Source organism: Natator depressus, chromosome 14 (genome assembly GCF_965152275.1).
Source record: "Natator depressus isolate rNatDep1 chromosome 14, rNatDep2.hap1, whole genome shotgun sequence".
NCBI classification, from domain to species: domain Eukaryota; kingdom Metazoa; phylum Chordata; order Testudines; family Cheloniidae; genus Natator; species Natator depressus.
The window spans coordinates 29,048,128-29,061,645 of record NC_134247.1 but is presented as its reverse complement, the minus strand read 5'-3'; the positions used below and the strand labels follow the sequence as shown (position 1 = coordinate 29,061,645).

The window sequence follows — 13,518 nt, the reverse complement described above, 5'->3', positions numbered from 1 at the left end:
TTTAAAAGGCTAAAGAGGTAATGAGGAAAAAAACAAACAAAAAGAGATGCCCCCTAGTGGAGGCTCTCAAATTGGTGTGTCTCAGAATGGGGAGGCAGAATCCGACCTGGGGGGCAGTGGTGACTGTCACGCAGTGTCTGATTTAGAAAATTCCCCAGATGGCTCTCTAGATGGGTCCCCATCTACTCCTGATGACCCTCACGGAGGCCCCTTGGAATCTGACTCTCAAATAGCATCTGACGTAGAAGATGGTGCCGTAGAGGAACCCCAAGTAATCCTGAAAATGCAGAGGTGGTATATGCAGAGAGTGAGAAGTTGGCAATGTGAATTACCTAGATTTGGGGGGGTCAGTGTATTGTGAGGAATTTCGTTTTGTCAATCTTGAGAGAATAAATTCAGCTTAGCAGGTTGTTGAAGCCATACACAGGGGGATACAGTTAGTTCTCGATGACATTAATGGTAGGGTAGGCACTGATTATTATGTTCAGTTACGTTTAGAGAGCTGTAATTTAACTAACCCTTTGTTTTCGGTCAGAAGAACTAGGGATGAGCTGTCTGCTGAGGATTTCTTAAAAGAAATCTGATGAGGTTCAACAAAGACAAGCGCAGAGTCCTGAACTTAGGATGGAAGAATCCCATGCACTGCTACAGACTAGGGACTGAGCGGTGAGGCAGCAGTTCTGCAGAAAAGGACCTAGGGGTTACAGTGGATGAGAAGCTGGATATGAGTCAACAGTGTGCCCTTGTTGCCAAGAAGACTAACAGCATTTTGGGCTGTATAAGTAGGAGCATTGCCAGCAGATCGAGGGACGTGATCATTCCTCTCTATTTGGCATTGGTGAGGCCTCATCTGGAGTACTGTGTCCAGTTTTGGGCCCCACACTACAAGAAGGATATGGAAAAATTGGAAAGCATCCAGCGGAGAGCAACAAAAATTATTAGGGGACTGGAACACATGACTTATGAGGAGAGGCTGAGGGAACTGGGATTGTTTAGTCTGCAGAAGAGAAGAATGAGGGGGGATTTGATAGCTGTTTTCAACTACCTGAAAGGGGGTTCCAAAGAGGATGGATCTAGACTGTTCTCAGTGGTAGCAGATGACAAAACAAGGAGTAATGGTCTCAAGTTGCAGTGGGGGAGGTTTAGATTGGATATTAGGAGGTGGTGAAGCACTGGAATGCGTTACCTAGGGAAGTGGTAAAATCTCCTCCCTTTGAGGTTTTTAAAGTCAGGCTTGACAAAGCGCTGGCTGGGATAATTTAATTGGGGATTGGTACTGCTTTGAGCAGGGGGTTGGACTAGATGATCTCCTGAGGTCCCTTCCAACCCTGATATTCTATGATTCTATGTCAGGGTAGAGCTCATTCTGACTCTGCTTACATCAGCATATTCTCCACTCCATTACACAACTTTTTAATGAAAATATTCCATAATACCACAAGACAGACCCTAGCAGGACCACACCAGATACGTCCTCCCAGTTTGTCAGCAAACCACTGAGTACTACACTTTGAGTACAGTGTTTCAACCAGTTATGCAATCACCCTACAGAAATTTCATCTGGACCACATTTCCCTAGGTCGCTTATAAGAATGTCATGCAGGGTGTTGAGAAAAGCACTACTAAAATCAAGATATGTCTATTGCTCCCTCCCTATCCAGTAGGCTAGTAATGCTGTGGAAGAAGGAATGTGGGTTGTTTTGGAACAATTTGTTCTTTACAGTCCATGCTGGCTATTACTTATAATCCTATTATTCTCAGAGTGCTTAAAAACTGATTTTTAAATCATTTGTTCCAGTGTTTTTCCAGGTATCGAAGTTAAGCAAACTGAGCTATAATTACCCTGCTCTGCTTTGTTCTCCATTTAAAAGATTGATACCATATTTGCTATTCTCCAGTCCTCTGCGGCCCATCCTCCTTGAGTTCTCAAAGACAAGGGTTCTGAGATTGCTTGGTTCCTTAAGTACCCTAGGGTATATTTCTTCACAACCTCCTGACCTGAATACATCTAACTTGTCTAAATATCCTTTAACCTGTTTTTCACTTGTTTGGGCTTGTAACATAGGCATTATACAACTCAGCCTTCTTGATATCATCTGTTATTAGCTCTCCTTCCCTACACTTTTCCTTTCTCTTTCTCTTGATCCTAATGTATTAAAAGAAGATTCTCAAGAGTGAATAAACCAGAGACAGTGTCCCAGAGAAATGTGACTCCTGCCTAGCGTTGCCAACTGTCTAACTACACAAACCCAAACACCCTTGCTCTGCCCCCTCTCCCTTCCCTTCCCAGAGGGTCCACCCCACTCATTCCATCCCACCGCCTCCATCGCTCAGTCTTCCCACCCTTACTGGGCTGGATAAGGGGGTTGAGGTGCAGTCTCTGGGATGGGGCCGAGGAGTTCAGAATGTGGGAGGGGGCTCTGGGGTTGGGGTGCAGGAGGTAGTGCAGGGTACAAGCTCTGGGAGGGAGTTTGGGTGCAGGAGGGGGCTCAGGGCTGGGGCAGGGGGTTGGAGCGTGGGAGCACGTGAGCAGTGCAGGCTCCAGCTAGGCGGTGCTTACCTCGGGCAGCTCCTGGTCAGCAGCACAGAGGGGCTGAGGCAGGCTTCCTGTCTGCCCTGGCCCTGCGCAGCTCACAGAAGTGGCTGGCACGTCCCTTCAGCCCCTGGGGCAGGATTGGGGGTCTCCATGCACTGTCAGTGCCCTGAGCGACCACTCCGCAGTTCCCATTGGCCGGGAACTGTGGCCAATGGGAGCTGCGAAGGCGGCGCCTATCTTAGCCCCACTGCACCACCAACCGGGAGTTGCCCAAGGTAAGCAGGGTCAGCAGGCTCCGCACACTGCCCACTCTGCATGCTGCTCCCAGAAGCAGCTAGCATGTCCCTGTGGCCCCTAGGGAGGAATCAGGGAGCTCCTCGTGCTGCCCCTGCAGCTCCCATTAGCCGCAGTTCCTGGCCAATGGGAGCTGTGGAGTCAGCGCTTGGGGCGGAGGCTGCATGCAGAGACCTGCTACCCCCGGCCGCTTCTGGGAGTGGCGTGGGGCCAGGGCAGGCCAGGAGCCTGCCATAGCCCTGCTGTGCCACCAGACTTTTAGCAGTCTAAAATCTCCTGGAGTGGCTTCAGTAGCCTCTGGGAGATAGAGCCCGATTCTGGGAGACTCCCAGTGAAACCGGGTGGCAGTGAAACCGGGTGGCAGGCGCCCCTTGCTCTCCCTTTTTCTCCCCCAAAGCTGGTGGGGGATCAGCTCAGGCAGTGGGTTGGGGCAGCTTGGGCCGGCTGGCGGCCTGAGGCAGCTCAGGCCGGTCCAGGGTCAGGCCAATGCTCAGGCTGGCCAGTGGCTGGGGATCAGGACGGTTCACCCATGGCTCCTCCAGCCATGGTGTGGGAGGTTTCGGGGCTGCAGCAGATGAGGAGGCCGGAAGGAATAGGGTTAGGGCAGGGCCTTGGGTGGAAGGGGTGGGGCTTGGTGGCTGGCCTCCCTGGAGGGGGTTCACCTGCCGCCCATGACCCCTGCTGCTGCTGCTATCCAGGGCTCTAGCCAGCCCCAGAGGCCAGGTTCCCATCAACTCTGGAGCTATTTATTTTGCTGTCCCAGCAGGAAGAGTTGCTCCCTCCCCCACACCTCAGACAGGAACACAGCAAAGGAAGGATCAAGTGGGAGACTGCTTCCTTCAGAATTTGCTCCTTTACTGTTCCAGAGCAGACTGCAGTGATCTGAAATTGCTCAGTGACATCTGCTGAAACGGCTGCCCTCACTCCGTTCATATTACCATCATGGTCCACTCCTGCCAATAGATGGTGCTAAAAGTTGAGCAGAGAGGGAAAACAAGAAGGGAGGGGAGATTTGTGGAGGAGGTAGAATGGTGTCCAGAGGCATGGTGAAACTGGTGGAGGCAAGAGGAGAGGGGCAGACAGGGAAACTCAGAGCATGGAGCAAGAGCTGTCCTATGTGCTGTTCTGATTGCCTGAATCGACTCCCTTTCCTGCAATCCACTGTCAATGTAGTTTCCATGCTTTTTGTTATTTATTTTACATATTATTTCTATTATTCTGGTTGTTCCTAGCACTCTATCCTTCACCCTGGTTAATATTTTCTGTATGGATCTCATTGTGCTTCCTCATCCATGGTTTCCTCACTAAGGGCACTGTGCTATTGTTATAGGTCGGGTTAAAGCCCTTTACATCGATGAATGAGGCATCCATCCTTAAATGTAAGACAGGATAGCAAAAACACAATAGCAGTGGGTACACTGAAGGCCACCAGGGAGTTTGAGCTATGTTGGGAGAGAGCTCTGCTGAGGGGAGGGGGTGCATGTAAACCCAGCCTCAACAAGCTGGCTGCTAGAGGTTGGTGCTGTAAGGAAAATAAGTTGTCATCTGTTTTGTTTTGGGGGCTGCAGGTGGAGGTGGGGGCATTTGGTCCGTCCTGAGTTCACCGAAACAGGACTTTGTGAACAAACAAGATTGCACAAAAAGGTCCCAGACTCCATTGTCGTATTCTCCTCCCAACTGGAACAACCCACAGGCCCTGACCTTTGGCTATCTGCTCAGGTGAAAAGGAGGTAACACTATATTGTATGAATCCCTCTCAAAGGAAAATTTCTACTGTAAATTTTTACTAAACATCTAATGCACACACACACACACTTGGGGCTTTTTGTTTGCCTTTTTTCTGTCCCTTTAATGTGCACTAGATTTTTTCTCAACAATCATGAAGGTTAGAATCATTTTTATTATTATTATTCTTAATGAAAGCTTTAATTCTCAAGCAAACTCTTGATCCTGTTAGCCTGAGACAGTTGGAACTAGGTTTTACTTTACAGAAAATGTGCTATCTGCAGTGTTTTACCCCTTCCACATCTATCATCGCTAATTGTGTAGTTAAGACAAAGGCAGATTAAGGTTGCAAACAACAAAATGGTGTTTATTGAGATACACAACAAACTAGGACTTCCTGCAACTAAGATAACACAAAGAATAACAGCTCGGTTGTTAACACAGATGATGGAAATGGGGATGAACCCCAGAGCCCCAAACCCTATACACAATGGGGTACATAGGACTAAACAAGAAGGACTATACCATGTCTTGCAGACAGTGGACAGGAGAACAGGAACAGGAACACAGACGGGAGCCAGGGTCTCAGGGACAGGTGGCAGGAACAGGAACACAACAAGAACCAGATCTCAGCAACTTCAGTGACAGGTAAATAGATCTTCAGTATGTTGTCTTCTGTCTTCTATTCTTGATCTCATCATCCTGCGTGCTGAATTCAAACACTATCTCAAGTGATGATGGAACAGGTGAGTGGAGGTAAGTTAAGGGAACTTTAGTAGATGTTACTGGTTTACCTCAAGTCCTAATCCCTCAGAGCTCTAGCTAATAGCAAGGCTGGTATTCTGTGGGAGGGCTTCTAAGCCTCACTGGCATGATGACTTGCTTTCACAGCATCCAGAGACACAGAGTGCCCCTCAGAGGGTGACACTCCCTTATATGCTTTCTCTGTTGCTATGCAGATTTTACTGCCAGGCCCACGAGACACTATCTTTCCCGCCTTTTTCCTTGTTTTGGTGCCAAAAAGCTGAAGGAGAAGGGGTGCCAAGATGGAGGACAGGTTGTCCTTTTACCAACCCAAAATGGCGACTATGTACACTTAATAAATTGAACCTTTCCTATCCAATAATCCCAGAAGCTTCTGTTTTGAGAATTAAACCACCAAATACTGCCATACTCACGATAAAATCACCAGTGTCTAACACCCACCACATTGGTATCAATGAGAATATTTGCACTGTGTATATAAAGTTAATGACTTGTTTAACTTTTTTTCTGCACAGATAGCATAGTCTGAAGGTTGATACTGCATCCATTTATTGGCTGTTGGTTCTCCCACAAAAACCTTATGGCAAAAAAGACAACTTCAAATATATAGTTTTCACACCTTTCTAATAAAAACCACAACAATGCTGCAACTAATTCTACCATCCTGCCATGCTTTATTACCTGTAAGCTACATCAGTGTTAATTTTTCTCCTGAAATGCTTATTGTTCTAATTGGACAACTTACTTTCCGAGACACCTCTCCAAGTTTTCCCAGGCTCATCTCTTTTTTTGAGGTAGCTGTCTGGGACATCTGTCAAGGTGCTTACTTAGTACACAGTGCCAATGTAGCTGTGTAGGAAATCCATAAGCATTATCAAAACACTGCCAGCTGTCTCATTGATCTGCGATCATCCCACATGTTCTGGATTTTGTACATCAAAGGTACAACCCTATGTCATGGCCTTTTCTCTGTGGTAAATTTTTGGAAGGATACATTTCAGTAGTGTTCATCATTCTGACAAGTTTACTTTTTGTTTGTTCTTCCAAAACCAATAAGGAATTTTTTTAATGAATACTATGTTACTCCTTTGCATTAGTCTCAGAATCTACATTCCATTGCTATGTCACAGTAGTAGCTATAATGCGTGTCTATAATGATTCCAACCAATCAGGTTTATATTAGCACTTCCCCACAACATGTTGGAAGATGGGCTACAGATGTTTTTACTATGATTAATACCATCACTGCCTGCTCTCCCAGAGCTGCGCACCCCGACACCATCCCCTGTGTGAACCCCACTCCTGACACCCCTAACCCTGCATATACACTGATTATTTTTTTCATTTGGAACATTTGGTGCAGCTCTTAGTTCGCTCTTCCCAGTTGGCACTCCCGGAGCTGGCTCGGCTCCTGCAGGCGCTCAGGGGGGCAGAGCCTGGGGGAGGGTCAGGGAGGGCAGCAGCTCCGAGACTCGCAGACCCCCGCCCCTGCCTCCGCGGGAGCAGAGCTGGGGCCAGGAGGGGCCGTTGGTGCACAGTCACTTTCCTGCCCGGCCCCAGCCCTTTCCCCGGGTCTCTCCCCTCACCTGCAGGCTCCGGCTCAGGGGCTGGTTCCAGCCCCCGGAGAAAGTCCCCCCGCTGGGCCCAGAGGGGCGCTAGGGAAGGGCTCTCCCCGCACACACACCCCTGGGCAGCAACAGCGTCTGACCCAGGAAGCTCTCACACCACCACTTCCCCCGTATGCTGGTCAGAGAGACTGAGCGCTTCCAGCTCTGCACACCCCCCATTGCAGCAGTGCCCGGCGTGGGGGTCAAAGGATCCTTCCCCAGAACCTCCCTTTGCCCCACTCCCCCCAGGGATGTGCCCGAGACGATCACAGCCTGTCTCCGCTGAGCTCGGAGTCCCTGACACTCCGAGCCCTCGCTGCCTCCTGGCCGCTGAAGAGTTAATGCCCCCTGCCGCCGCCGCGCAGCGCTACTCTGCCCATCCGGGAGGGAGGCGGCTGCTCTCTCTGTCTTTGAGCGGATCCGGGGCTGAGCTTCCCGGGTCAGACGCTGCCGCCGCCTCCATTGTGAGCCGGGAGCCCGGGCCTGAGCCGCTGCTGCTCCCCAGCGGGGTGTGTGCGGGGAGAGCCCGTCCCCAGCGCCCCTCGAGGCCCAGCCGGGGGAACTTTCTCCGGGGGCTGGAACCAGCCCCTGGGCAGCCCCGGGCTCTGCCGACACCAGCCCCTGAGCCGGAGCCTGCAGGTGAGGGGAGAGACCCGGGGAAGGGCCGGGGCCGGGGCAATGGCACCATCTGCTGCTTTGCTGCTCCTGAGCAGCCTCCTGCAAAGCGAGGCTGCTCAGTCCCACCTGCGGGTGCCCCGGCTCCCACCCTGCACAGCGCTCTCGCGGGGCTCGAGGGGGCAAATCGGAGGGGCAAAGTCTGTGCAGGGGCCAGACTGACTGCACGGTGGGCGGGGGGTGTCACACAGCTGGATGCAGGGCCAGGAGAGGGGCCAAGGGGCAACATCAGGGCAGGGGGTAGGCAGCGGGGTTAAGAACAGGATACAGGCACTGCCAGCCAGTGGCAGAGGCGATAGAAGTGACCCCAGACGTCGGGGAGCCATCTGCAGTCTTTGCAAAAATCGAGTGTGCTCTATTAATAGGGGCTGCTCTCGGCCCTCCCTTCCGCAGCTCAGCACCCACTTTCTATGGTTGAGTTCTTAAAGGCACAGGGCAGCCCAATGCATAGGCCAGGCAGATCTTCCCTAAATAACATGTTGTACTGAGCTGCCAAAGGAGACTTGGTTCAGTGACATATTTTACATACAGCCTCCCCCCCCCATGTCAGACATGTTTTTAAGGTTTGAAAGAGTCACTTATCAGTTTCTGTGACTGCATAAAACCTCATGGCAGTTCACAAAATGCCCTAGCTGCTATTCTCATTGCCTGAATTACTCTGCCTTTTTCTTGTGTTCCATGGAACCTAGTTGCATTCCTTTGTCATTTTATTTTTAAACTATTCTTTTGCTCACTCTGAGCACTTCATAACATACCTGCCTTAACATTCTGCATGTGGATGTCGTGCATCACTGTACATATTTTTAATAGCAAATAATCACTGAAAATATTAATTCGCTAGTGGCTTCAGCAATCCCATCTCACGGTGTTTCTAGTATAACACTTCCCATTTGCCTTGCAACATTTTAATTTTAAAATTTCCTGCAGGGAGATTTTCTTTTTTTTTAATACACAAGTTTATTCTTTGAGATCATATGTCTTGAAGGCATTCTGATTTCCTGGGTTGGTGTCAAAACGTCTTTCATTTCTTTGATCCGCCAGTGGTGACTGCCTTTGTCAACTGTTATTTTATCTTTCTATCCAGCACTCTAGTGCTTTTTCTACACTTGTCCGTGCGGAGATAAAGGAAGAAGGGGGTACGCGTCAGGACCGTAATTGGGCCCTGGGTGATCGCTACTTCCCATCACCCAACACCAATGTAATGAGGTTGAGTAGTGCCTGTATAACAAAAATTAAAACTATTAGTTATTCCTCAAAAAAGGTTTTTAATGATTTTTTACTATAAAAGCAACACAGACAAAATAAGAAAAGAAAAAGTAAAGACCAGCTTTGGATAAGAATTAATATAAATGGCAGATTATACTGAAGACAAGCACAGGTACATGTTATGAACCATTAAGGAGCTAATGAACAGCAACCCTACATACACTGGTCCTGGCAGGTTATACTGAAAGCCCTGAAGACAAGCATATATAAAGCTATTATCCACCAGTTATTTACCACTGGTTTTACACTACAGTATTGATACAACTGAGATCAATTTAGCTCAAGCAACCGAACTACTTTACCCCATAATCTTACCCTGCATTTGTCTGAAAAATACGTTACCCTTCAGTCAGCCGTTTTCTGCACCGGCCAGGTACAGACAGTCGATAAGTGCACGTCCCTTTGGTTCAGGGGTGTGGGTCAGGTTTCCCTTATGACCAAAAACACACACACAGTCCTGTGCCTTCGTAGTTTTATCTGATCTGTTGGCCGTGTTTCAAAACAGACCAACCAATCAGGGTGGACCACATCGTTAATGTGGTCAGTGTGGTTGCCCCAGTTATATAATTGATGCATACCTATCTCCTTATAGCCAATTTTCATATAATTTAGGCCTATGTAGCCAATTGAGTTTTAAGTGTGGTTAATGTGGGTTTGCTTAGTTCAGGGGTCCCCCACGCGGTGCCCGCGGGCGCAATGGCGCCTGCCAGGGTAGTTGTGTGCGCCTGCAGGACACCACACCGCTGAAATGCCGCTGCCGAGTGCGGCTGCTGGAGAACCGCCCGCCGAAATGCCGCCAAGAAGTGTTGGCCACATTTCTTGGCCACATTTCAGTGGCGACGCTTATTTCCGTTGCCACTTTTCGGCGGCAGGGTGTTTGGCACCCACCACAATCTTTTGGGAATAGGAATGTGCTATTCCCACAGAAAAGTTGGGGACCACTGGCTTAGTTCATAGGAGTCAGCAAAAAGTTGCCTGGTTACAGCGGATCCTGACCACAAGTCTTAACTTCCTTTTGCAAAGCTTGCTTTCTAGAGCTTCCGGAAGTTTGAGGCCTAACATTGACAATACTTTTGTTCAGTTCAAGCTTGACAATACAGTTGTTCAGATTATTCACAGTCTGTAGAATTTGGTTGCCAAATATTCACTGAAGGCCATGTTTTTAAACCCTCCTACATCACAGTGTCCTAGAGCCTGGGCTACAGCCCAAGACCAGACATCTACACAGCAGTGAAACAACCCCACAGCCTGAGCTCCATGAGCCCAATTTGGCTAGCACAGTCCAGCCACGGATGTCTAATTGCAGTGTAGATCTACAGAAAGGGGGTGTAAGCACAGTTCCCAGAATTAGGGGATAGCTGTTTTATGTGTGCATGTGTTGGGAGCATGGTCAGTACGTACTGCACGACAGCTCTTCTGTCTCTCGAGGCCCATAGGGGCTGGGGAAAGCAAAGTGTAAGTTAGAGCAGCATTAAGGCTGCTCTAACTTACACCAATAGCCAAGTAGGACTTTGCATAGACCCTGAATATAAGAAGTGTAAAAATGAGCCATACCCAGCTCCCTGATGTACCATCTAGCAGGCCTGGCATGGTGGGCAAACTGAAACTGAGGTAAACTAAATAGCCAGAAACACAGTGAAAATTAATATGAGGTTTCTGCATACTCTGCCAAGAGCCATAAAGAGGGTGAGATTTGAACATCTATTTAACTGTTGGCAATGTGATGCTGGAAACAGCCCTGGTGATAGGGCAGATGGCAAGGGAGGATGAGGAAGGGGAGCCAGTGACTGAACTTGTGAGATTGTGCTGGGGCCGCACGTGCTGAGTGAGGGACCCTTGCTGTTTCAGAAGCCAGTGACCTTCAAGGAGGTGCCTGTGTATTTTCCTGGGGCAGTGGGCTCTGCTGGACCCCAGTCAGAGAGCTCTGTACAGGGACGTCATGCAGGAGAATTCTGAGACTGTGACCTTGCTGGGTAAGGATTCCTGTCCCTTTGGGTACTGCAAGTTGGGGTCCAGAAGCATCTGGGTTGGGTTTGTTCACGGGTGTTCCCTGGCCTCTTAGATTTCAGAGGGAGCCACCTCTATCGTCCCATATATCCCATGTGTGAGAGACCATCCCCTCTGCACCTCTCCCGCGGGGCCAGAGATTCAGGGACATAATGATGGTGCTGCTTTTCCCATAAGTAAGGCTCCCAAGTGGGAGAAACTCCATGTTCCCAGCCGCTCCTTCCCATGGAAGGTTCCATCCTGTGGGGCCTGTGACCCCTCTGCCAATTTAGGGATGGACTCGTGTCTCATGAGTCAGCGCTGCCTAAGGCCCCAAGGGCCAGGTTTTCAAGGGTATTTAGACATCTAACTATGCAGATAGCTGCCTCGTGGGATTTTCCAAAGCACAATGGAGATAGGTGCCTCGGTGCTATTGAAAATCCCCCAAGGAGCCTGTCTGCATCTTTAAGCACCTGAAGACCTTTAAAAATCTGGCTCCAAATTCCCTGTCGGTGTGGATCCCTAAACTCACTTCAGTGACTCAGCATCTGGGCCACACATGCTGCCTTTCCCAGGAGGATCTGGGACTATTTCCCTTGTTGTTTGTAATAAATGTCCCTCCAGTAAAGAAAGGGGTTAAAATCCTGGCATAGCCTCCCTAACAACCACTCGGCAAACAGAGGGTGGGTTTGATCCCACTTGCTTTCTGTCCCCTGAGCAGGATTTCCCATTCCCAAACCCAGCATCATCTCCTGGCCAGAGCAAAAGGAAGAGCTGTGGGTCCTGGCTGTCCAGGGCTCTGAGGAAAGGGAGCTCCCAGGGGTGGTTAAACCAACTCAGAAACCATCAGTGAGGGAAGCAAAAATCTGAGATTCCCACAAAAGGTCCATGAGCTCCACCAGTTCTGCCTCTTCTCACCCAGGTCAGGATTATCCCCATCAGGGGTCATAGTCTCATGGCAGACGTCACTCATCATAGCTTCCCACCCACCCTAACTAATAGCTGGCAGTCTCTCCATCTCTCTGAGTGTTCAGATGGGATGTAGAAGAGAATTAGTCCCCTCCTTTCTCCTCGCAGGTATTCAGCTTCTGAATCAGCTCCTCTTTGGTTTGTTCCCCCCTTTCTTGTTCTCTTTCAGAGGTTCCCATTCCTGCCAGTATAGGGAGTGGCTCCTGTCTGGATTCTCTCTCTGTCCCAGCAGGGGATGGGACACTGAGAAAGAATGAGGAAGAGAATCTGCAGCAGGAAGGTGTCAAGCGAGTGGAATTGCCCGGGATGTTATTGCGACATCCTGAAGGGAACGTTTCCCAAAGCCTGGAGCAGGGGACTGACAGGTGGAATCTGCGCAGGTCCCTTAGGCAGAAAGGAAAACAGCCTGTGGAGAGAGAGCTCAAAGAAACCATCCACCGAGAAATCCCCACTGGAGAGACACCGAACATGTGTAGTGAGTGTGGGAAGAACTTCCGGTGGAGATCAGCCCTTATTGACCACCACAGAATCCACACGGGAGAGAGGCCCTATCAGTGTGACGAATGTGGGAGAAGCTTCAGCAGGAGTTCGAACCTTGCTACCCATCAGAGACTGCACACGGGAGAGAGACCCTACAAATGCCCTGACTGCGGGAAAGGCTTTAATCACAGCTCCAATCTTTCTGCACATCAGAGAACCCACACAGGAGACCTTCCTTACAAGTGTCCCGAGTGTGGGAAAAGCTACAGCGTGAGCTCCTACCTCCTGAGACATCAGAAAATCCACACAGGAGAGAGACCCTATAAGTGTGATGAGTGTGAAAAGAGTTTCGGCCAGAGCTCAACCCTTGTTATTCACAAGAGAGTGCACACAGCAGAGAAGCCCTATAAATGCCTTGAGTGCGGGAAATGTTTCAGGAACAGCTCTGACCTTATTAGACACCAGAGAACCCACACAGGAGAAAGACCTTATGAATGCAGCAAGTGTGGGAAAAGTTTCAATGAGAGCTCGCACCTCACCAGGCATCAGAAAACCCACACACGGGAGAGATCCTATAAATGCCTCGAGTGCAATAAATGTTTCAAGAACAGCTCCAGGCTCATTAGACACCAGAGAACCCACACAGGGGAGAAATCCTATAAATGCCCTGACTGTGAGAAAAGCTTCAATCGGAGCTCAAACCTCATTGTCCATCAGAGATCCCACATGCAGCAAAAGCCCTACAAGTGCCTGGACTGTGCTAAAACCTTCAGCTGCAGCTCACAGCTGATCAGGCACCAGAGGATCCACACAGGAGAAAAACCCTATAAATGCCCCGACTGCGGGAAAAGCTTCACCGTGAGCTCACAACTGACTTCCCACCAGAGACTCCACACCGGAGAGAAGCCCTATGGATGTCCCGAGTGCGGGAAAAACTTCCGTCACAGCTCAGGACTCGTGTCACATCAGCGGAAACACAGGAAGGAGGGCTGCCCTGTGACTGTCCCCATTGTGATGACAGCCCAGACTTTATTGCATATTACAGTGATGCCCGTGCAAAGCAGCAGTGCCTAGATCCCACGCAGGAGAGAGGCACTATACATCTGTAGAATGGGTTGAAACTTTCCCATGAAAACTATTTTTGATGGAAAATTGTGGAGGTTGATTTGACCCGTTTTTGTGAAAAGTGTCAAGTGTCTGGGTTTTTGTTTTTTT

The 13,518-nt window shown here is 49.4% G+C and overlaps 1 protein-coding gene across 1 annotated transcript in view; it reads left to right on the top strand.

The window, feature by feature from the left end:
* Positions 1-10,220: 10,220 nt before the first annotated feature.
* Positions 10,221-13,518, top strand: part of LOC141998838 (uncharacterized) — a 31,336-nt gene continuing 28,038 nt past the window's right edge. The window contains exons 1-2 of the mRNA XM_074971816.1: positions 10,221-10,841; positions 11,993-13,356. Of these exons, the coding sequence (XP_074827917.1) occupies positions 10,808-10,841; positions 11,993-13,356 (1,398 nt within the window). The 5' untranslated portion in view covers positions 10,221-10,807. The remainder of the gene's footprint in view (positions 10,842-11,992; positions 13,357-13,518) is intronic.